We start from the raw sequence: 25,796 nt of genomic DNA, 5'->3' as shown, positions 1-25,796 counted from the left end.
AAATAACGTAGAGAGAAAGAAAGATGTACCCGAAACCATAGCTTTCAACAGTGACTGAAATAAAGGTTTACAGATACAAAATGCCAAGAAAATAATCACAGCTGAGTCACCAGGCCTTGCTCGAAGTCCTGGCTGCTCTTGAAGAGATTATTGCCCCCTACCTGCTGCGTTTGGGATGTACGCAATATCTCCACCAGGATAAAACAGCTCGGAGTTTATGTTAACAGCAGCAACAAAACCTCCACTTCGACCAGCACCTCAGTCGCCGGAAAATATCAGCACTTCAGGACTTATGGGAGAGAAATGCAGAGAGGTTGAAGAGAAGAGATGAGAATGTAGTGTATAGTATTCATTCAGTTTAGCCTCTATTTATAGGAGAGGAAAAATGAAACTGTCCACACACTTAATGTCTGAATTAAACTGCTCCATTAATGAAAAAATCAAAACTGATCAGATTTTGAATTCATAAATGAAAAAATCAAAACTGAACAGCTTTTGAATTTAAATTATTTGTAACAGCTTTTCACATTAACACCCACATTATTATCAGAACTTAAGTTAAGTTCTGATTGGACTCATCAGTACTTAAGTTCTGATTCGACTCATCAGTACTTAAGTTCTGATTCTGATATCAGAACTTGTTAAGTTCTGATTTTATTCATCAGTTCTTAAGTTCTGATTCTTATATCAGAACTTGTTACAGATCAGATTATTTGCAGGTTCAATATATTTAGACTACTTAGCCTATTTCAGAACCCAACCCAATAATCCAATCACCGATAAATAAATTCGAATTAAAATAATTCTCAAATAAATAAAATCCTCGCCCAGGTCGCCTCGCGTACGCGAGACGCCGAGACATTCGCCCAAATCGCCCTTCGACCCGGTCCGGTGCGGGGCGGGGCGCGCGTGTGTGTGTGCGCGTGAAGCACACAACAACACAATGGACCATCACACACCTTAGTAGTTGTATACTACTCATGTGGGTAATACCATATAAAGCACACAACCCCCTTTATTTATTTCAATGTGGGACAAACATTCTCAAATTTTTCCAAGTTTTTCCAAGCTACTTTCAACTCTCATTTCATATGGATTTCATTTAAGAAAATTCTTAAAACCATACATGAAAATTTAAGTTCAAATATCATTGAACAATTTCCAATCATTAGATTTTAGGATTAACATCAAGAACATAATTAAATTAAGCTCTAAAATCCTAATTTTCTAACACCAGGCTCACACAAAAAGATGTTCTTAAAACAACAATTACATTACGTAATTTCCTCTCATAAATATAGTACGCTAGAGCTCCATAATGCATTAAGAAATATATTCAAGATGAATTTTAAAAGGAAGCATGTTACAATTGAGACTTACTATAAAAGTGCATCCTAGAAATCTATAATTTTGATATAATATGTATTTATTAATTTATATATTATATGAGACTTATATGTATTAATAAAAAAAATATTATCTTATAAATTTAGCGAATTATTAATTTAGCATAAAGGGCCCAGCTCGGGGTTACAAAAAATTATTTATTTAACGAGATTAGTAATTTATCGAGGTTTAACTGTAGGTTGGTATAAATAAAAACCGTTATTTTGTGATTCAACTCAGTTTTCATTTCCAAATCGGATCGTTAAACTCAAACCTGATTGTTTCAATATATATTAATATATCTATAATAATTATATAGCATAAGTTTATTTTACAGCTTACATGTTTATTTTATAATTTAATATCTTAAAATTAGTATTTTATGTATAATAGTTGTATCTAAAATTTTTAAAATAGTAATTTTTAACATTTATGTGTTTAATTAGGTTTCAAATCATTACCAACTGAACTGCAGCATTAAATTGCGGTATGGTCTGGTTCGGTCATAAATTTCAAACGGTTTGATCCGGTCCGATTTGATACACTATAAAACTGTTATATATGATGCGATTCAATTTGATCGTTAAAAACTGATCAAACCCTATTCGAATGAACAATGATTTGAAGATCAGGAGCACGATATAGTTTAAAATTTAAATTTAACTGATACTATTATATATCTTTTAAAAACACAAACTTATAAACTTATAAATTATTTATTTTATTTAGGCTTATAAAAATTGAGTTAGAATATCCATATAAGGAAACTTAATATAATAGAGAGGGATTCAGCCAAAAAAACAAATAGGGAAGAGGTTGAATAAAATCGATAGCATTTTACTGTCTCCGTGCTGTAAATGAATTAAAAAATATTCTAGTAGGTTAGTAAATGGGTAAAATACGGAATACAGTTTTGATTCGTGTGACCCCCAACAAAACATCAATCATAAGACTATCTACCTAGGCCCATACCCATACACACACACACAGACGACATATATACACAATAGAATTCTGATGTTATTACAGTCAATAAAGAAGAGGAATTAAGGAGGGCAAATAAAAGGAGGAAGCTTCGTTTGTTTGTATTTTACGTTGGTGTGTCTCTGTCTCTCACTGCTGTAACCATCAAGATTTAAGTCCCCAACTGCTCACCCCCCCTGTTTTTCACTCCCTCTCTGCAGGTGATAAGCTCTTACATGTATATCTGTATGTTGTGTCTATCTTCATAAATACTTATGCTGGATTATATTATTGGTTTTTGTTTATGGGTATGTGTTAGATCTATATGTTGTTTATCAATCAAGTTGAGTACTATTGCATCAAACACTCTTGATTACAACTGTGTGTAATTTTAGTTTTTGATGATTTTTTTGTTGATTCGGAGTTGTGATCTTTGTTTGTATCTATAACTAGGTGATTTTTATATAGATCTGTGAATCTTTTTCTTATGTTACTGGATTTGTTGTTTTGGATGATTGAGAAAGTTGTGGCATTGTAATTGAGATATTTATGTAAAAATCACATTTTTATTCATGAAGAATGCAAGATGTAATATGCCAATTTTACTTTTTTATTTGCAAAGTTAAAAGTTTGGTCTCTTTGCTGAGATTTTTGAAGCTGTATGATTTTTTTATGGTAGTTTCAAATGGGTTGATCTAGATATATGGAAATTCTGTTCTTTTTCTTTGAAAGATAGAAACTTGAAAATTCTAGGCTATAAATAGGTGGTCAATAGAACTAAATTGCCATCGGTGGCGATGCAAGGGTACAAGGAAAAATGTTCATTTGGAGAGTTTGATCTGCAATTTCATACCAACTGTTTGCGCTGATCATCCTTACTATGTCCCATTCGTCTGCATTGAATTTGGTGTAAGCAATTATAAATCTCAGCATCCTCGCTCCAATTACTCGTAGCCTTAGATTTAACTGTAGATCACATTAATAAATGAATTTGTCGTGGTGAATTTGAAACATAAAGTTCTAAAGTTTTTCCATAAATTTATACGCTGACTTCTATTTATAGATGGCAGTATGCACACGACACGAGTGTGATGTAAGATGACAGATTCGCAATAAAGACAAAATGAGCATCTCTGTCTTTTCTCTTACTACTGTCAGGGAGCGAAGAGAGAGATCTCACACAGTCGTCTCTACAGCTTTCACCAATGCAAAAGTAGTCTTCAGATTCCTTTCACGGCACTAGGTTTATGTTATGTCAGGTTTGGTAGATGACACATTTTAGGAAGCTATGTTGCCAAATTTTTGACTAAATGATTTGGTTAGGCTTATGTGGAATGTGACCATATGTAAACTTTTTTTTTATTTTACCGAATGCTGATAGGATTAAAGAGTTTCTGGTAATAACCGTGTGTAATTTTAATACAATTAAATCAAGATTTAGTCTTTTTCTAGCACGAAACAGGATAGATTGTATAAATAACTATGTTATCCGAACTCTTCAATTTTGCCCTCATACCCGTTTTGATCGGACATGACATGGGTGTGGGTATGGGATCTGAGTCGGATCCTTCAATTGAAAACTGGACACTTCTATTTCCAGCAATATAGTTCAAAATGATTTACCAAACCTCACAACTTTTTTTAGCGAGGGATGTCTATAAATTACTATTTCCATGACATTCTTTTGATTTATGCTACAAGTTTGATATAAACAATTAGTATATGCCTTATATTGGTGGAAAACACTAGTTTACAAAATATATAATATATAAAATGTAGGTATAAAATCACATATGTAAAGGTAATATGCCGAATCCCCGCATCCGTGTCCAATTTCGGATCCATATTTACGAATCCTAGTTTTTAAGAAATTTAAGGTCTGACACTTGGATTTGCACCCGTGTCCGGGTAACTTATTATAATAGTCTTTGTCGCATCTCCTTAAAGCTAGAGCATATTTAATCGATACATATAGAAGTGTGTATATACATCCGTTATATGTGATTTTTCTTATTATTGGTAAACCTGGTTCTGCTATTGTTATTCGTTTTAGTGGTCAAGATTGGAAAAGGGAAAAAATATGCTTGTAGTTACTGTTCCTTTACTCCGACTGAAATTTCTATGTCAATTATAAAATAGTCAAGACTGTTGGGAAATTGACTAGTCAATACTTAGTAGGATACTGGATATAAGTTGCTTGTTAGATACCACTTATATGTTTATATAAACCGTTGCTACTCTGCTAGTTTGCATTTCAAACCCTGTTGATATCCACAGGACTTACTTTGTGGAAGTCGATTTACTATTTTAATAGAAAAATGATCCTAGTATAGAAAAAACAAGTTTACAAACTTCATGGATTGTGAAACTCTGATTATCGTGCTCGCATATTATTGGTTACCCTGTATTCCTAATTACATACAGTAACAAAAATCAAATTTTACCCCGAAAGTAGAATTGAAATTGTAAAATACTAAATCTAGGTTTTGTTTTTCATGAATTCAATTTGTCTTGACTTGTTAATGACTGTGGAGCATCTCACTAGTAAAGTATCCTGATGGAGCACTTGTTTGTTACCATACAGATATATTTCAAATTTCTGCAGTAATATTAATTACTGATTTTGGGGTAAAAATCACCAAATGGACAACAGGTTTATTCTCTTTCACCCTTTTTGGCTACAATATTTTAGGCCTACATAAAGTTATAACTGTTTCATCATTTTTTTCAACAGGTATCTAGTATTATAGTGTTCTAAGCTGAAAGATACCATGTCGCAGTGCTTAGAAGGGATCAAGTATATATGTTCCTGCCTGCTGCAGTGCTGTGATCTTGATTTGCAGAAACAATCACGGGGCCTTGAAGATCCTGAAATCCTTGCAAGGGAGACAGTGTGTATGGATTTATTTCTTATCATGAGTTGATATTTTACTTATATCTGGTGGTACATATTGATGTTCGGAAACAATTAGAAAATTAGTTGCATGTAGTAGACCAAAGCATATTTTATTCCTTGTGTCCACAATGTGAAAGTGTACGATTAAGGTTCCTTATCCAATTGATCCGCTGGCCCCTTTTACCTGTTTGTCTCAAATAAGATGTTCTGATTTTTATTTTATAAAAATATTGTCCATGTTTGTCTTCGTAAACCCAGATGGCTGCTTTTGGTTATATATAGTATCTCTTTCACACCATCCACCTTTAGGTGTTTGCTTTACTTGCATTTGCTAATAATTTATTATTTATCCACATTATTGTGAAATTAGCAGCCTTGCTGTTTATATAAAAAGTATTATCTTTCTCACTTGCAGTTAGCGTAAGTGAAATAGAAGCACTTTATGAGCTATTTAAGAAGATTAGCAGCGCTGTGATTGATGACGGATTAATTAATAAGGTTCTTACTTCATCTTATGTTTATGTAGTTTATGTTTGCGTTGTCCTTAGATACTGAGATGCCAATACCATTCACTAATCCTTAAATATTCTTCCAGTGGCTCTTTGGTTTCATATAAAATTTAATTGGCAGTTAACACTTTAATATAAGCTAAAGATATATTTTATTCTAATTTTTTATTGCAGGAAGAATTTCAGTTGGCATTGTTCAAGACAAACAAAAAAGAGAGCTTGTTCGCTGATCGGGTAATCTGATTTTTACTTGATACACATTTTGAATTTACTATTCGACAGCATCTAGACATTTTTTAAACTTGAATATTCTGATAAGCGTATAATTTATCTTCCAAAACATTGAAAATGAAATGGAAAAAAATACACAAATATTTAATGGCTCAAGAGCTATTATTGTACAACTAAGTAAAAGACTGGAAGAATGATTCTAATTATCTTTGATACAAATAGCTATTAATGCTGCCATCTTTTCACGCTCATTTACTGCAGGTGTTCGACTTGTTTGACACCAAACACAATGGTATTCTGGGTTTTGAAGAGTTTGCTCGTGCACTCTCTGTATTTCATCCAAATGCTCCTATCGAAGATAAAATTGAGTGTATGTCAAAACCTGTATCAACATATTCTGCATTTTGTTGTAAAATTATATTTTTACATGTGCTTATGATCCGGACATTCTCATTGTGTTGCAGTTTCATTCCAACTATATGATCTCAAGCAGCAAGGTTTTATCGAGAGGCAAGAGGTAAGGTTTTGACTTTTAGCAACCAGATGAAAGACCTAAGCTTAAGTGATATACTCAATAGTTTTGTAGTAAACATGATTTGGTTTCAAATATTTTTGGTTTTACTGAACTATATTATTATCACGTGCACTCATCCTAGAATATTGTTCTGAATTCTATGGAGATTTTTGCAGCTTAATTCTTCTTCTTTATTGGTCTTGTATCTTATTATGTTTGTCATTAATATTATTAGTAACAGTCGGACATATAAACGATTTTATCTTTATAAACTTTATTTTGAGTAAAGATTTTTTGTGAATGATGTATTCACTTCGGACAAATGGCATGTGTGTGACAATTTTACTGGAAAATATCTATTTTTGCATGGAAATATGGTTTTAAATCTAAAGATAATCATTTGCACACTGAATATTTCCCAGCAGATAGTTCTTTTTTTCAACTTAAATTTGGAATAACAGTTTGACATTCCGTGTTGAAAGAATGACTCTAAATTTCATTTTAAATATATATGTTGAGCATTTAATAAATTCTGGTTGCGTAGGTAAAGCAAATGGTCGTGGCTACGCTTGCTGAATCTGGTATGAATCTTTCGGACGATGTTATAGAGAGCATCATTGATAAGGTATTTCCTAAATGTATCTTGGCTCTCATTACTAAGAATTGGGCTATTTCATTTCTTGACTTATTTACAGCGAAAATGTGAGTGTTTTAAAATATATATGTTATTTGGGTCATATTCTCCAAAACAATATCTAAACCTGTCCAATCTGCAGTTGCTTGATTTTTCATCAAGTACTGTTTTATTCTTAGACTCTACTTCCATTTTCTCACGTTTTGTAAATATGTTATATGTTTCTGTTTGTAATTAGCCATGTTATACATGGCAATGGAGACACTTGTATATAGAGAAGTCGTGAAGACTAAAAAATATACTAAACTTGGTATTTGGGGGTACAAGGACTATTTTCGCCATATAATTGTAATAACCCACCAGTACAAGTGTACTAAGACTTTATACATTTAACTCAAGAAGAGGAAAATTCTGTAAGAACTTGTTGGTAGAGTCACATATTACTCTTAAGTTTCATTTTCTTCTGTCATTTGGCACCTTTACATTATAAATAAATTTGTGCAAGATTCCTCATTCTCACCCATTTTTTTTCTTCTATATGCTTTATATTGATCTTTTGCAAGTGCGATAAACTTGACTGATTTTCGTTATCTTAGACTTTCGAAGAAGCTGACACAAAACATGATGGCAAGATTGACAAGGAAGAATGGAGAAATCTAGTTATGCGCCATCCATCCCTTCTGAAGAATATGACCCTGCAATACCTCAAGTAAGTTTAACAAGTGTGATATTTGATGTAGAAGTTTAACTGAAACCATCTTATCATGTATAATAAGTAATTGGAAATGTCCAGTGGTTGATGATGGTACCAGTAAGTTTCCTGCTTCAGACTTTAAAATTTAAGAACCTCCGGAGAATTTGTAGCAACATGCACGGTCTTTAAGAAGACTGACCCAAAATAAAATTGTGAGTTTGTGGTCTGTGGTTGGTCTTTTAAGAAGAGGGTCTTCTCACCCGTTTTACGAGTCATAGATGCAATGACATTTTTTGTTGATGATTATTTCCCCTGTTTAAAGCGAGGGGGTGAAGTATGACCACAGTCCACCGTTGAACTGATCGATTACTTATATATACTCCTTAAGTACTATGAATATGCAGATTATAGGTGAATAGCAAGTTACTTTTATGAGTTACTAAAACCTTTTTTAACAGTTAATGCTACTTAATATGGAATTACTGATGCTACGCATCGTTGTCTTAGTTTACCTTTCTAGCTGAAGCATCAATGATAATATACTTGACTTAATATGCTCATTGCTAAAATGTATTTTTTTTTCTTTAACAGGGACATCACAACTACATTCCCAAGCTTTGTATTTCATTCGAGAGTTGAGGATACCTAGCTCAAAACATGTGCTGAAGTTTCATGTAGTTATGTTTGGGTTTTTGTTTCAACTGCGACCAATCTCCCTGTAATCAGCCCATAAAAATGATAAATGATCCTTTTGTGAAAATAGTAAATTGTGGTTTCAGTTTTGAAAATTTTAGATTTAACTCTTCTGCTGCATAGAAATGTCAGTAGCCTATGTGATACAAATTAGATTGTCATTTATAGAAATTATTTGTTATTCTTTGATGCACTTATCATGTCGAACTGAAGATTGTAATATTCCTACTTCTGAGAAATCAAAACATTCAGTATATATACAAAGGGTCTGTTTGGCCACAGCTTATAAGTCACTCGTAGACTTATAGACTTATAAGCCCGTAAGTACTTATCGAGGACTGTTTGTGTACCTAATTTATAAGTCGGATTTTCAACTTATAAGCTGATAAGTTTAATGTTAGTAATAACGTACTTTTTCTCAACTTATTTTGATTTTTTGCGTTTTTATTAACTTTAGTTTTAAAAAAATATATTTTTAAATGTTAATTTAATCTAAAATTCATGAAATAATATGATTATATTTAAAAATTATTTATTTTGATTTATTAAATTTTTAAAAAAATCTGACTTATAAGTGAAATTATCCACACTTATATAACTTATAAGTATTTATTTACTTATTATTTATAAGTTACGCATTTATTTTAAGTTCTTATTTTAAGATTTCTCAAACGGACACAAAATATCCTTAGCTCCCCTAACTTCGATGATTTGCCCAAAGAAAGGCACTAAACTGATCAATCAATGTGTATAATCGAAGATAAACAAATTGAAAGAATCTGGATTAGGACGAGGAGAGTTAAAGTTCTAGTTTTAAAAATTGAAATTTACAAATACACCAAGCAATTTGCGGCAGAACAAGCAGCACCAGATGAAGTCTTACTCCTGAGTTTTCCAAAGAAAGGAAAGCAAAGTTGCGGATAATTAAAGTAATTTCGTTTTTAACTTTTTACTCGTAGGGGCGTTTAGATCGTTAGTTGAAATCGGATACAGGAATGGAAATGAGAGATATGAAAATGAGGATTAATGAAAAAGGGATGATATGATATCCCAAGGGGTAATTAAAAAATGATTTACCCATTTATTAGGAATGAAGTTCTCATTCCCAAATTTCAATTTTCAATCACCAAATTGTTAATTCAAACACTAATACATGAAATTGGGATTCCGATTCCCGTTAACCGGACTCATTAACCATGAAACAAACGCCATTATATTTGTGCTCTCTCAAATTTTTAAAGGAAACAAAAGGAAGTGCTCAGGTTATCTTCGACCCATCACACTATTTTGGTGTAATTTTTACATTAAGATAGTGTAAAAATTTCACTATTTTCAAATTAAACTTCAAACTATTACTGCTAAATATTAAACCATTCTTGTACTACATAAATTATTTTATTATTAAAGTACAAAAGTGAAGTTAAATGTAATAAAGTGGTGAAATACAAGATAAAAATGCAATAAATTTGTTTTGGTAAAAGAGTACAAGGACAATATCATAATATAAAAAAATTCTAAAATTTTAGTGTAACTTTGGTGTAACACCAAAATAGTGTCATAAATTTTAGTGTAACTTTGATGCAATACCAAAATCGGTTGGATTAGAAAAATATAAAAATATATATGTTTAGAGTTGAGTCGAAGATGGTGTCATGAATGAAATTTTGAGACACTTTCGCTTAATTTTCACTAAAAAATAGGGCTTATTAAGAATATGACCCTTAAATTATGTTAAAGTGGACACATAAACCCTCCAAATAAATTGTCATATATATATATATATTATATATATCAGCCCTCCATGTAGATCATATGTATATTTTAACCATTACTCTGATTTAAACACCGGAATCTGGACATGTGATATATTCAGAGAGGGTAAATCTGGTAAAAAAATATATTCTCTCCTATATGATCATCTTTGTTCCCACCAAACATAAATTAACCTTGATCCCTTATGTACTGAATACATAACCAGTTGCTATAAAATCAAAATACATAACCTGTTGCTATAAAATCAAAAATATAAAAACATTGAAATTGTTGTTGGCCATAAACACTAAATTCATTGTCAAACTACCATATGATCAAATTACATATATCATTGTTCGGTTTTTCTAGTGCGTGCCCAAGAGCACATGCTAAAAATCTGTATTCGATGAGTTGTCAAAAATATATTGGTGGAGATTTTTGTGCATGCACGGGATCCATCATTATTAATAAACTCCCCACCAATAAAATTTTGACAACTCATAAAGCACGGATTCTTAGCATGTGACCTTGGACACACACTAGAAAATTAGGTCATCGTTAATGTCTTAAAATATACAGCACATTTCCAATGCAAAGAGTGAAGCAAAATAAAATAACAAAAAATTTGGATTGAAATAAAACTAACAAAAGTAGTTTCACTGTCTAATCATTCTTGGGTATCCTTTTTCTTGGCATCATCTTTTTCTTTCGATGCATTCTTACCCAGATTACTAGTAGATTTTTTAAGAGCTTTTGTCAATGCAGTCTTTGTAATAACATTATGACCAAGAAGGAAGCAAATTTGACACAGGTTCCACCAATGATGGTCTTAAATTGCTATAATGTATATGTTTGATTATCCATCATATTCATCAAGTTTCAATCTTTACTGTTGATCTTCATTCTCCAGATTTTCTCAGCGCTCAATTATCAAGGTTTAGGTGTTTGGACAATAATAAAATGATAAAGGAGTTAAGATATTTATAAGCTCATCAGTATCGTATAATTTTGCTTCCATTTATGCCCATGCTGAATTAACATATTTACACCGACTCCGGCGCTTGTAACGGAGAAAGGGTTAGAAGACAAATAGCCTGTACATAAAGGGTCAGTTTATATGATATTTTTGTTAGAGGGTTTATGTGTATATTTTAATATATTTTAAGGGTCAAAGTCTTAATAAGCCAAAAAATAGGGTCAAAGTACTTCACCACTGTATCACCTCTTTTATCACTTGCTCTCAGAGTCTTGCTTTAAATGTGTCTCCATTTTAACCCATTGTTGTTAATCTCATATCAACTTCAACACCAATGTTTCATATTAAGCACCATGAGGAATACCAGTGACCAACCTATCATTTTCTATTCTTAATAATATAGCCAACCATTTTTCTGTAGTACTTAGAGAACTGAAGTGACCAACACATATCTACAACCAACCAAAGCCAGACTCGCAAAACAATTGAAATAACCAATCATCTCAAAAACACTAATATCTATCAGACCCATTAACATGCCACGCCTAAAAGTATAAAGCTATTATAAATAAGGGAAGTGACAAAACTTTTGCAAATTATAATAATATAAAGCTTAAATTATAAGAATAATAAGCTTAGCCACTTAAGTTATAAACCAAACCAGCACAAAGTACCATCAGTCTTGCCAATTCAAGCACATCATACTATAAAAGTACATTCGTCCAATTATCTCAAAATTAAACCGTAAACTACGCAAAAAAGAGCATGAAAATGAAATAACCAAAGCCAGAGCAGAAAAAACTTTCTAATCAACTTCTTCCATCTTGCTTTCTTCAGTATCTGCTTCTTCCAGTGGTGGCATCTCTGCATCTGCTTCATCAGCTTCATCATCAATGCTAAGGCCAAGCTTTAACATCCTGTGAATCCTGTTGCCAAAGGTGCTAGGCTCTTCAAGACTAAAACCAGAGGTCAGCAAGGCAGTTTCAAAGAGCAAGAGAACCAAGTCCTTAACAGACTTGTCATTCTTGTCTGCATCAGCCCTCTTTCTGAGCTCCTCCATGATTGCATTCTCAGGGTTGATTTCCATCGTCTTCTTGCTAGACATGTAACCACCCATGCTAGAATCCCTCAAAGCCTGTGCCTTCATGATCCTCTCCATGTTAGCAGTCCAGCCATACTCACCAGTGACCAAACAGCATGGCGAATCCACAACACGGTCAGACACAATGACCTTCTCAACTCTGTCTCCCAAAACATCCTTCACTACCTTGCAGAGTCCTTCAAACTTCTCCTTCAGTTCCTCTTTCTTCTTCTTCTCGTCTTCACTCTCCTCAAGCTTGAGTCCTTCCTTTGTAGCAGAAACAAGCTTCTTACCCTCAAATTCCTTCAACTGACCAACAGCATACTCATCAATGGCATCAACCATGTACAACACTTCATAGCCTTTCTTCTTGAGCCTCTCGAGGAAGGGGGAGTTCTCAACAGCCTTCTTGCTCTCTCCTGTGATATAGAATATATCGTTCTGGCCCTCCTTCATCCTTGTGACATAGTCCTTGAGGCTGGTCATCTCTTCCCCGCTCTTTGTGGAGTGGTACCTCATCAACTCAGCAATTTTTGTCTTGTTCTGAGAATCTTCATGGATCCCAAGCTTGAGATTCTTTGAGAAAGCCTCATAAAATTTGGTGTAGTCTTCCTTGTTCTCTGCAATCTCGAAAAAGAGCTCAAGGCATTTCTTCACCAAATTCTTACGAATGACCTTCAGAATTTTGTTCTGCTGCAACATCTCCCTAGAAATGTTCAGCGGAAGGTCCTCGGAATCGACAATACCCTTGACAAAGCCAAGATAATCAGGAATCAACTCTTCACAGTTATCCATGATGAAGACACGACGCACATATAGCTTGATGTTGTTAGGCTTCTTCTTGTTGTCAAAGAGATCAAAAGGTGCTCTCTTGGGGATAAACAGAACAGCCTTAAACTCCAGCTGGCCTTCAACTGAGAAGTGCTTCACAGCTAAATGCTCCTCCCAATCATTTGTAAGACTCTTGTAGAAAGCAGCATATTCCTCCTTGGTGATTTCCTCAGGCTTCCTCATCCAGATAGGCTTCTGTTTGTTAACCAAAGACCACTCATGAGAGACCTCCTTGATCTTCTTCTTTTTCTTTTCCGCCTTCTCTTTCTCTTCATCGATTTCCTCTACCTTTCCTTCCTCGTCCTTTTCTTCTTCGTCCTCATCATCTGAGATCTCTTTCTCAGTTGTTTTCTCAATCCACAAAGAGATTGGATAGCTGATGAACTCAGAATGCTTCTTGACAAGATCCTTGAGCCTGCGCTCCTCAAGGTACTCTAGCTGATCCTCTTTAAGGTGAAGGACCATCTTAGTACCCCTTCCAAGGACCTCTCCAGAAGTATCCCTGGTGACGGTGAAAGACCCACCAGCTTGGGATTCCCAAACATACTGCTCGTCATCATTGTGCTTTGTGGTAACAATAACCTTCTCAGCGACCAGGTAGGCAGAATAGAAACCAACACCAAATTGACCAATCATGCTGACATCAGCACCAGCAGCAAGAGCTTCCATGAACTCCTTAGTCCCAGACCTTGCAATGGTACCCAAATTGTTCACCAAATCTGAAACACAACATACAAAAAAACTTCATCAACTCAATAAATTAAAAACAGAGACTGATAAAGGCACCAAGATACTCAATACAACAATTACTTACCAGCTTTGGTCATGCCAATTCCACTGTCAACAATTGTGAGAGTGTTGTTTGTCTTGTCAGGAATAATGTGGATGAATAGCTCAGGCTGAGCATCGAGCTTGGTCTTGTCAGTCAAGCTCTCAAAACGAATCTTGTCTAGAGCCTATGTCAATACCAAGACCAACTATTAGTTACAAAAATCATAACTGCCATAAGATCTCAAAGATGCACAAGACCAACATTAGTTATGAGAATCATAATTGCCTTACGATCTCAAAGATGCACAAGCCCAACATTAGTTACGAGAATCATAATAGCGTTAAGAACTCAAAGATGCCCAATTCATAAACAGTAAGCAATACAGGGATATCAGTGATCACCGAGTTACAGCAAATTATAAAATTAAAGCAACACATACTAGTATAAACACAAAATTTGTCACATAAGAACATACCATAGGTTTAAAAATTAAAATACGTTCACTGAATATCATCCAAATCCCCACAAATAAAATTTATAACACATTAGGCCAACAAAGCAGCATACGGAAACATATAAATCTAAACGATTTTATAAAAAAATAACAAAACTAATTTTTAATAGTACCGCATTGGTTTCGACTACGATCTAATCGAGGCCTTATGTACACTGTTAAAGAACTCGTGGTCGTGTCTACATAGCATAATTAAAATGCGGAGCATATAAAACACAGGGACAAACATTAATCACAATCAAGCAGTGTCGAAGAAACTAATTACATTTAATCACTACAACAGTACAAACAATAATTAAACATCGATAACATATCCCAATTACAACATTTAACCCCCAATCAAAATCAACAACAAACATAACATCATAATAAACACACAAAAACACATAACAAAACAAAATTAAAATTCGAGGGATGATTAAAAAAGCGTACATACATCAGAAGAGTTGCTGATGAGTTCACGAAGAAAGATCTCTTTGTTGCTATAAAAGGTGTTGATGATGAGACTCAAAAGCTGGTTGATCTCGGCCTGGAAAGCAAACGTCTCGGTGTCCGCCATTGTCGTATCGTACGGCCCCCTAGGGTTTGTTTGTTGCGAGAGGAGATTAATTAAAGGAAGCGAGTGATTTAAAACAAATAATGAGAAATATGCGAAGAGTGCGAGACTAGCGGGCCTGTTTATATAGTGTTGTGTTATGAGTTCTGGAATGTTCTTCTCCCCCCGAATTGAATATAAAATTCTGTAATTATTGGATTTCTTTTTCTGTTTGGTAGAGGCGTGTTTGGGTTCTAGATGCTTCTAAATGGTCATGTTGTTCATTCCTTGCGTGTGCGTTTCCCCGATTTGGGTGGACCTCTGTTTTTAAGTGCTTTAAATTTATATCGAAGAGAATGTACAATAATTTTTTAATTATGAATACAAAAAATAATTCGTGCATGAGTCGAGGACTGGTTTGTTTAATTTTATAATTAACTGAGTCAAAATCTTTACCCATATTCAGCCCATTTTTCATGAATCGAGTCCAGTCGAGCCATTGTGTTTAATTAAACGCAACAAAAATTATATCTGAGTTCGACTCGTTTATCTAAACAAGCTTAGTTGAGCTCGCTTAAACAATTTCGAAATGGATGAACTCTCGAGCATCCCACCCATTCTACACATAAATCACTAATTTGAATAACTGAAATCATCAAAATTGTTAATTAAACGTGATATGCATAATTAATTTAGGTCCAAATATGGCTACAAAAGCCTAAAAACAGGGAGTATAGATTCAATTAAGATCACATGATTCCAGGTGTCAGTAGACAAGGGCGTCATGACTCCAGAACACTAGTGGACCTTATGACATTTTGTCATGTCAAAATATTTCCTTCAAATATTTGTTTGTAAGTACGGGGATATGCATGGCTCCTAAACACGTGTCCCCCGTCTTGGACATTTAGGTGCCCCGATTCCAGAACCTTCGTACAAACCCTTGAATCCTAATTGAAAACCTATAAAAGACTTCCAAAAAGTTGCTTTCGGAGTTATGCTTTTTACACACAATACACTATACACACATTCACACACCGCATATTTAAATAATACATATTTTATCCTTCTTCTCCAAACATATTCTCATTCTCACACTAGAGGAGTCGTAAGGACGCGACCCCCCTCTGGCTCTATTTTATAGGAGCCCAACCAATAGCTGAACCACCCCATTCTTGCAGCACAAGTTTGGATCCAAGTTGGAAAAAGAGGGGAACCCGGTAAAAATACAGTGTTATCATGATGTGCATTGATTTACGGTGTATGTTTAGGTGATTTAAATTGATAGTTAATAAAAGTTGTTATAGTTATTCAAAGAGTTGGTTTGATGAGAGAGAAACTATTATTATATACCTAAACTATTGTTGTGATTCAAAGAATTGGTTTTATGATTTACACCATTTAAGACATCTCTTGAAATTGCTTTTATTCAATAACGTCTCCCCCCCCTCTCTCTCTCGTATCCGCCCTCCCCCATCTCTCCACATCTCCGCTCCCCACATCTATCATTAAATATCTCTTGTTAAATCTATATCCATCATCAACACATGTCTTTCATATTTTTAATTTCAGATCTGACATTTTTTTGTCAAAGTGATAAGCACAACTAGTGGTAGATTAAATTTTGAGGTGGATGAGACATAATAAAGTTTCAAAGTTACGATTGTTGTAGATAGTGATGGGTGTAGGTGGATGTGTGTGACAGCTCCCAATTCCGGGGTCAGGATTGAGTGTAACTAAACAACTTTAAATATTATAAACCTGTATATTAATATAAATATACAGATGACCCTTCATCTCTGGATCGATAATAAGTTATGGTATGAAACAAGAATATGAAACATCTAAATTATTAAAACGTCTAACTCAAACTTTATTACCTCTTGACCAACTTCCTCGTCTTATATGCTGTGAGATATCCAACTATCTGAAACTGGGTCATGTCCATAGCATTGCCTACTGCGATCTACTTATAGTAATCCTCGATATCACTGAAAAAATAAGAAAATGACAAAGTAAGAGTGAGCAAAGAAAGCCCAGCAAGTACTATAACTTGGTTTCCAGGTATCAATATCAAAAAGAAACCACTGGAAATCATTTTTGAATAATATTATAAACATCTTTGTTCATTTAAATAATTGAGCGAATAAAATATTGGCCCTTATCGGCCTCCGATAATATATCATATTTTTCTAAAAAAGAACAACCAACAATGCACTGATTCATCTCCTGAATCAATTAATTGTTTGGTTTTGTAATTATAAAACTTTTAAGGAAGGAATGTTAGTAATGACGATCAACACTAAATTAGACTATACACTAGAACCAACATATGTGTTATATCCCGCTGATCAGTCGGAATATTATACGAATCTATGCCCATCCGCATAGACCCACCATTATATCGGGTACCCAGGCCCATTTTGGCCTAATAAAATACAGGGTTCAGTCCATCCCCGGTCCTTTTCGTAACCATCCAGTCTGTAAAGTATTTGATGATAAACCATTTTGGTTAAAATACCATAATTTAGGATCCGCAAATAATCCAGAATAATATGTATTTGTTCAAGAGATCAATAAATAATAATGAAAGAATAAGAATAAAAAATACTTGTTAGGTCCAAAAGGTACATACAGAGGGGGGTGAATGTGTGTTTTTCGTTTTTCGATAAATAATGCAGAGAAATATAAAACTCAAAATGAAATAAACAAACACAAGGAGATTCACAGAATAATTCTTATTTTAAGAAATTAAACTACAATGGGTTGCTTACACCTTTGAACAAATATTCAAAGTTATAAATAGATAAATCAAATATAAAAAATATAAGCTATCAAATTATGGCTTGTATCTATCACTCTAAAAACTCATAGCTCTTATCAAATGGCGAACAATACAATCAAAGAAGCATTTTGAATGAATGGAAAAAAGGTTTAGTGTCATTACCTGAAAGCATTTTGAATCAGTCCTAGTTAAAAATGTTGATATAACCATAGCCATCACTGCAATAAAAAAGCTCTGGAAATACAAGAAGCATATCAATTTCTTATACACAAGGGGGTCATACATTTTGTAAATTTTCATATTTCCAAAATTCGTACTTACAATTATGTATGCAGATATTTGTGTTCGACAAGGATCCACATATCAAAGCGGTCAACGAGAGCTCGGCAGGATATTCTTTTAGTGTGATTGCCTGCACACAAAACAGGCATGGGAACTCTATTATTTGTCATCCTTAATCAATAAGACCAGTGCACGGGTGTGTATTTGTGTATTACTTTCAACTATATACTCAATGCCAATTGTAAGTGACAATGCGGGAATATGTAAACATTCAACAAACATGTAATTAATAAAAATACATGTATATGAATGTAGATATTTTTGATGAATTAAACTTGCATGAAAGATAGAGAAAGGAGCAAAAATAATCCAACCAGATATTATAAATTGAATCCATATTTTCCACAGAATAAGATACATTAGAATATATAAAACATATAAAAAGGGGAAACATGGCCAAAATGTGTATAAGAAACATATACCAAATGATTGCTCCTTTTTGTAAGAGGACTTAGCCATTAATCTCTGCAAATTCAAGAAAATAAATTAAAACCCCTAAAATTTAAGGTTTGTAAGAAATTATAAAAACCCCCCCAAAAAGTAGGGTCTACTAACAAATTATAATTACAGTTTGTACCTTTAAATGGAAATTAGAGTTTGTACCTTTAAATGGAGCCTAGTATAATGTTAATATTGAGCATCAAAACCAAGATTTAAAACGGAGCTTTGAAATAGAGCTTTCAAACAAAGATTTGGCAGAGCTGATAGTGACTGAGAGGAGTAGAGAAAAATAACTGATGTAGAGATTTGAGTGAGCGGCAGGGAGAGGCGGCGAGATGAGTATGTGTTTGTGAGTGTTTGTAGTGGATGTGTCGTGAGATTAGAGGTGAGCGGCAGTGAGTGAGTGTTTGGGTGTCGAGAGACTAAATGTTTGTTTGTGTGAGGTTTTCTTATTCTAATTTCTGTTTTAATTTGTGCGGGCAAATTATTTTGCTGAGAGCGGGATAATTCTCTCACTTTTTTTACAAATTTTCACCTGTCAAAGGCAACACCAAAGAAGGTGTTGGCATAACAAATCTAATGCAACATTTATAGCAACATTTGGTTTTGATGTTGTTATACATCATCATTTTCATTTTTATTCCACTTAAGGCAATATTTTTAGTGGCAACACCATTTTTGAATGTTGGTAAAGACCATTTATGTGGTAGTGTCATCACAACTCCAATACCAAGAGGTATTGATACCAACTATTACTTTAGATGTATCAGAGGAAAAGTGGTACCAAATGGTGAATATATCGGAGCCATGTAAGGATGTTGTTTGAGAAGTGTTTGGTTCTAATGACTTGGGTTAGAAACTATGAGGTTTGATAGGTTCATATTCAGTTCCTAAAACCATTGAGGGTGTTGAAGATCACAAACATCGAAGTACAATATTAGAGAATTTAGTGATCAATAATAGAGTGATTTCAGAATCAGAGAATTTTACCTTTACTTACCATCATATGGATTCATGAAGGATATCTCAGATGATCATGCTTTCTGATTCTTTTGACAATACTATTCAATCAAAACTCATCATGTTAGTCCAATATAGATAATTACTATAGAGAGGGGGTGAAAGTTGTTGTTTTAAACCTATAAGACTTGTATAAGATAATCAGAGTATTACCTTAAAGACATATTAGAGTCTAATATCTAGAACAAAGTATAAGCATAGCAGAATCATCAGAGATAAACATGATCAGCATATAAGTCATAAAAAAAAAATTATATCAAGAGCGAATTCAACAAGTTTGTGCCAATGTTGATAAGACACAACAAGTCTGAACCAATTAACTTTAACTCATGACGTAATCATGTCATAACTAGAACTAGTTATGCTACATATTTATTCTAGCACAAGATAAACATAGTAATTCTAGTATAAACAGAGAATCAAAGTGACCCAGGAATCTGTTATCAGAGTTACCTAGGGTCTGAAACTCTAAAATCATACAGAATCTACTCAGAAAACAAGATTTAATCACACAAGATCTTATCATATCAATCAGAGTTAAAACTGGATCTAAAATCAGAGTACATGATCTAGATCAGAGTATAATAGGATTGAGATGTGTCTGTGCTAAAATAAATATCAATATCATGAGTATTTGCATCAGAGAACAACTTATAACATGTAAACTTCAAACAACTCATATATTGCTTTAAAAACTCTAACTTACTTACCATTAGCATATAATATGTAACACATGGTAATCAATAGCTTCAAACACATTTACAAACATGGATAAATATAGTCAAATAGATATGTAAACTTACTTTTCCCTCAAAGCATCATCATAGGGGTAGTAAAGTTTACCCGCATCAAATTACAATTGTTGATTTCAAATTAATTGGACAAATTCAACATGCCAAGTTCACCCACCAACTTATTGAAGGTAACTTCATCAAGTGGCTTCGTGAAAATGTCTGCAATTTGATCCATTGTGGGAACATAATGAAGTTGTACAATATAATTCATTATGTGCTCTCTTATGGAATGAAATGATACATTATATCAATATGTTTGGTTCTCGAATGCTGAACATGATTGTTTGAGATTGTTATGGTGCTCGTGTTGTCACAGTAGATAGGAATATTCTTCAAATCAAGTTCATAGTCTCAGAGTTGGTTTCTCATCCAAAGAATTTGAAAACAACAGCTTCCAGCGGTAATGTATTCAGCTTCAGCAGTAAAAGTGGAAAATGAATAGTGCTTCTTACTAAACCAAGAAACCAATCTTCTTCCAAGAAACTGACAGTTTCCTGAAGTACTCTTCCGATCAATCTTACAACTTGCGTAATCAGAATCTGTGTAGCTGCTGAGATCAAAGTCCGTATCTTTAGGATACCAGATACCTAGATTAGGTGTACCCTTCAGATATCTAAATATTCTTTTGACAGCTATCAGATGAGATTCCTTCGGACCAGCCTGGAACCGTGCACACAAGCATGTTGCAAACATGATATCTGGATGACTTGCAGTCAGGTAGAGTAATGATTCAATCATGCCTCGATAATTAGTGATGTCCGCCTTTTTACCAGACTTATCTTGATCAAGTTTTGTGGCAGTTGCCATTGGAGTCTTTGCATGTGTTGAATCTAAAAACTTATATTTCTTCAGAAGATCTCTGATGTACTTCGTTTCACAAATGAAGATACCATATAGCTTCTGATTCACTTGAAGTCCAAGAAAAAAGTTCAACTCACCCATCATACTCATCTCATACCTACTCTGCATAAGCTTAACAAACATTGCATAAAGTGCATCATATATAGACCCAAATATAATGTCGTCACATAGACTTGCATAAGTATGATATCAATTTTATGTTCTTTTAAAACAGAGTCTTATCTGTGACACCTCTAGTAAAACCATCTTCAAAAAGAAATTCTGAGAGAGGGTCATACCATGTTCTCGACGCTTGCTTTAGGCCATAAAGAGCCTTGAAGAGAAAATAGATAAAATCTTCAAACTCAGAATCTATGAATGCAGGAGGTTGCTCAACATAGACCTCTTCTTCAAGCTCACCATTCAGGAAAGTACCTTTCAAATTCATCTGATATACCTTAAAATTTGAATATGCTGCAAATGCTAAAATATCCTGATGGCTTCAAGTCTAGCAACTGTTGTAAAGGTTTCATCGTAGTCAATCCCTTCTTCTTGAGAATATCTCTTAGCAACCAGTTTTGCCTTGTTCTTTATTACTTCTCCATCTTCATCAAGCTTGTTTCTGAAAACCCATTTTGTGCCAATCATATATTTATCTTTAGGTCTGGATACAAGTTCCCACATTTTCTGTTATTCGAACTGATTGAGTTCCTCTTGCATAGCAATCACCCAATACGGATCTCCAAGAGCTTCATCTACTTTCTTTGGTTCCATTTGAGATAGAAAACCAGAATAGAAACATTCATTTGTTGTAGCTTTTATAGTCTCACTGTATGGATCACTAAGTACCAAATACCAAGGATGATATTTATTCCATACTTTTTGTCTTGGTAGGTTAGCTCTTGATGACTCAGCATTACCAAAATTGTGTTGAGTCTGACTATTGGATCCTTGTTCTTCATCTTGTTCTGCTCCCCCTGAGTTGTTGACAGCTTGATCTCCAGAATCTGAAGCTTGAGGACTAGTCTTGGAGATAGTTTGACTATCATTACTTATTCCAGGATCATTCCCATCAGAATCTGAATCAGAATTATGATCATCAGGATCATTACCACTGTCATTGTTATCTGGAACAACTTCAGGTTCATCTTCTTTATCAGAAAGATCTTCAACATCAAGATTGTCATCACTGTCTTCCTTTTGAATATTTGGGAGCTTGACATCATCAAATGTTATATTTAGGCTTTCCACAACCTTTCGATCACTAATCACAAACACCTTGTTAGCCTTTGACTCTAGAGAATAGCCAAGAAAGATACCTTCTTCAGCTTTAGCATCAAACTTGCCAAGATGCTCATCGTCCTTAAGCACAAAGCACTTTCCACCAAACACGTGAAAGTATTTCAATGATGGTTTCTTGTTGGCCATTAACTCATAAGGGGTCTTCTCATACATCTCATTGACCAGGATTCCATTTTGAGTGTAGCATGCAGTGTTAACTGCTTCAGCCCAGAAGTAGGTAGGAAGATTGGTTTCATTAAGCATAGTCCTTTCAGCTTCAATCAATATTCGATTTTTCCTCTCAACCACTTCATTCTGTTGTGGTCTCCTTGATGCTGAAAACTATTTTGAGATGCCCTTCTCGGTACAGAAATCATTTAACTTTGAATTTCTGAATTATGTTCCATTATCTGATCTGATTGTTCGCACATGCACTCCAGCTTCTAACTCAATCTTGTTAATGTGATCAATAATCATATCAACTGCTTCATCCTTTGAATGTAAGAATAACATCCACGTGTATCTGGAATAGTCATCAACAATCACTAAGCCATATTTCTTTCTTGATATAGACATGACGTTGACAGGGCCAAACAAGTCCATATAAAGGAGTTGTAGTGGTTCAGTGATTTCAGTCATTGTCTTCTTCTTGTGTGATGCCCTCTTTGACTTTCCCTTCTCATATGTTTCACAAAGTCCATCCAGACTGAATTCCATCTTGAGTAAACCTCTCACCAATTCCCTCTTAACCAAAGAATTCATGGTCTTAAAATTTAAGTGGGAGAGCTTCTTATGCCATAACCAACTTTCATCTGGAGAGGCTTTACTATAGAAATACATTACTTGACCATCCAGTCAGCTACGAACAAATCACCCTTTCTAACTCCATTTAGAGTCAGCTTCTCATTCTTCTTATTAGAGATCAAACACTTCTCCTTCTTGAACAATACTTCACATCCTTTGTCACATAATTGACTGATACTGAGGAGATTATGCATAAGACCTTCAACCAGAGAGATTTCTTCAGTGATGACATTGCCAATTTCTAAACAACCATATCCCATAGTATAACCTTTGTTGTCACCTCCAAAAGTAACCATTCGGCCTACTTTCTCAACCACCTTTAATAGCAGGGCTCTATCTCCATTCATATTCTTTGAACATCCACTGTCCAGAATCCACATGACCTTCTTCTGCTTAATTCCCTGAAAATAAAGATGATTAAGTTTTCTTTGGTACCCAAACTAAGTTAGGTCCAGAAGACTTAGAAGCATTTAAATATTTAACAAGTTCCTTAAAGAATTAATAGGCTTAACAATTAAGACTTTATCATTGACTGTTTCCTTGTCACTTTCAGAAGCACCAACAGACTTGCTCTTGTGCTTGGTGACAGGTGTCATTTTCCTAGCTTTAGGAGGGTTACAGTCTTTGATCTACCAGTTTTCTTACTAGCACGCTTATTATGATTATGAGATGTATTATGTGAGTGTGTGGAATCAAGATTAATGTGCATGAAAGAAACTACACATGACATACAAACAGATTTATCATACTTAGAAACTTTAGGCATGTTAGGCATGTTATGCACATAAGCATTCTTAGCATTGTCTACTTTAACCTTTCTACAAGCATGAGTAAGGTGACCAGTAGAACCACATTTATTAAATAACTTCCTAGGGCCATTAGTTCCTATCTTGCCATTTCTATTCCTATTCTTTTAGTCTTGGAAGTAAAACCTAGTCCGACAAAAGATAAGTCGTAATCACTAGCAACAAACTTAGGTTTCTTTGCCTTTTGTCTCTTTGAGAGCTCGAGATCCTCAACAAGCATCTAATGATGAATATAAAGATTATCTTTATCAAAGGGCTCAACAGTAGCTTTCTTAAATAAAGGCTTCTTAGCTTCTTTAAGAATATGAGGTGTACTCGGGGGATTAACAAATTTCTCTATAGGGTCATTTTCAACTACTCATTTCTTAGAAGCTTTTATAAGTTCGTCGTAGTCTAGACCTATCCCAACCTTTCCACCTACTACTTGATCAACTATGAGCTTCTTAGCAAGATTTGCAGAATCAGTGAAAGCATGCAATTTAGTGTCTAATTCTGCAATCTTGTTCTTAAGCTCTTCCTCTATCTCAAGGTGCTAACTAAACTTAAGCTCTAAATATCTATTGGTTTGCTTAAGATTTTCCACACTGACCCTATCAAGAACTAACTTATAATTTTCATCTTTAACCTTCTTTAGTTCTGCTTCTAGGTCTTCCATATGAACCAGAGTACATCTTAGTGTAGTACTAACATTTCTATACACTTCTTTTATGGTCTCATGTTGCTCAACACATTCCTTTGTCTTGCACTGAGCCGTAAGATAGTGATGAGAAACTGCATTTCCATACACTAAGATAGTCTGTCTAAAAGCAACACAATGTTCATTCTCACACAAATTATCAAACGGTAAAGCACAAAAAATTGGAATTTTACATGTGAAGAAATTCTGCCGTTAATGCAAGATTTCCATATTGCTCTTCTTCATCATCAGTGTCATCCTAGCTCTTCCCTTCAACTATGTAAGATTTCACTATATACTTTCTTGAGCTACCCGAGTCCTTCTTCTGATAAGATTTCCCTTTATCCTTTGCTTACTGAGACTTTCTATATTCAGTGGCAAAGTGACCAATATCATCACAGTTAAAGCATCAGAACTTGTTTCTATCAACCATCCATGTCTTGTAACCTGATCCAGAAGATGAACTTGACCTCTGACCACGATTGCTGCTTCCAGAACCCCTAAAGCCTTGCATCCTTCTAAACCTGATGTTACTGAACATCCCATCTAAGTTAGCCATAGTAGGGTCTTCCATACCTTGGAGATCCTCAACGGTATAGTAGTCACTTGGATTACCAGAGAGGCTTCCATCATCCATTTTAGCTTCAAAGAGCGTTTCAGTTTCAAAGAGCAGTTGTCTTGAGTAGTTCAACATTCTTGCTATCAACTGTACCACCACCATAGATGATCTTCCTTTGTTCCTGCTCCATTTCATGAGTCTTCAGCTTACCATACAGCTTCCCAAGTGTCATGGTCTCAAAATCACACGTTCACGGACAGATGAAGCTTTATTCTCTAGATGGTTAGGTAAGACCAGCATAAATTTCCTATTGACTACTCTCTGAGGATAAGTCTTGCCATGGATACTTAATTCATTCAATAATTTGTTCAGTCTTATAAATACTTGAGTTATACTCTCTCCAGGCAAGGACTTAAAAGCCTCATATTGTGAAGTCAAAATATCCAGACGATTTTGCTTGACATCTG

General features: G+C 34.3%; 2 protein-coding genes across 5 annotated transcripts; one reads left to right on the top strand and one right to left on the bottom strand.

Annotated features, from left to right (window-relative positions):
• Positions 1 to 2,362: 2,362 nt before the first annotated feature.
• On the top strand, positions 2,363 to 8,776 carry LOC141700648 (calcineurin B-like protein 3). 4 transcript variants are annotated; one of them, XM_074504356.1, is made up of 10 exons: positions 2,363 to 2,570; positions 4,934 to 5,002; positions 5,084 to 5,244; positions 5,661 to 5,743; positions 5,929 to 5,988; positions 6,247 to 6,355; positions 6,450 to 6,502; positions 7,044 to 7,124; positions 7,730 to 7,842; positions 8,419 to 8,776. In XM_074504356.1, the coding sequence occupies exons 3-10, from the start codon at positions 5,121 to 5,123 to the stop codon at positions 8,474 to 8,476; spliced, it is 681 nt and encodes a 226-aa protein (XP_074360457.1). In that variant the 5' UTR covers positions 2,363 to 2,570; positions 4,934 to 5,002; positions 5,084 to 5,120; the 3' UTR covers positions 8,477 to 8,776. The 4 variants fall into 4 exon arrangements, with proteins under 4 accessions (XP_074360457.1, XP_074360458.1, XP_074360460.1 ...); XM_074504357.1 differs by having other exon boundaries at positions 2,363 to 2,595; XM_074504358.1 differs by lacking the exon at positions 2,363 to 2,570 and adding an exon at positions 2,612 to 2,657.
• A 3,059-nt stretch (positions 8,777 to 11,835) lies between these two features.
• Positions 11,836 to 15,135, bottom strand: LOC141700651 (heat shock protein 90-2-like). Its single transcript, XM_074504364.1, has 3 exons — positions 14,883 to 15,135; positions 13,975 to 14,116; positions 11,836 to 13,879 (listed from the first exon to the last, which is right to left on the bottom strand). Exons 1-3 carry the CDS (start codon positions 15,003 to 15,005, stop codon positions 12,054 to 12,056), a joined length of 2,091 nt encoding a protein of 696 aa, XP_074360465.1. The 5' UTR covers positions 15,006 to 15,135; the 3' UTR covers positions 11,836 to 12,053.
• Between the last annotated feature and the right edge of the window lie 10,661 nt (positions 15,136 to 25,796).

This window comes from Apium graveolens, unplaced genomic scaffold (genome assembly GCF_009905375.1).
Source record: "Apium graveolens cultivar Ventura unplaced genomic scaffold, ASM990537v1 ctg2654, whole genome shotgun sequence".
NCBI lineage: Eukaryota > Viridiplantae > Streptophyta > Magnoliopsida > Apiales > Apiaceae > Apium > Apium graveolens.
Note: the sequence above shows the minus strand (reverse complement) of the source record. Positions and strands in the feature narration are given on the sequence as shown.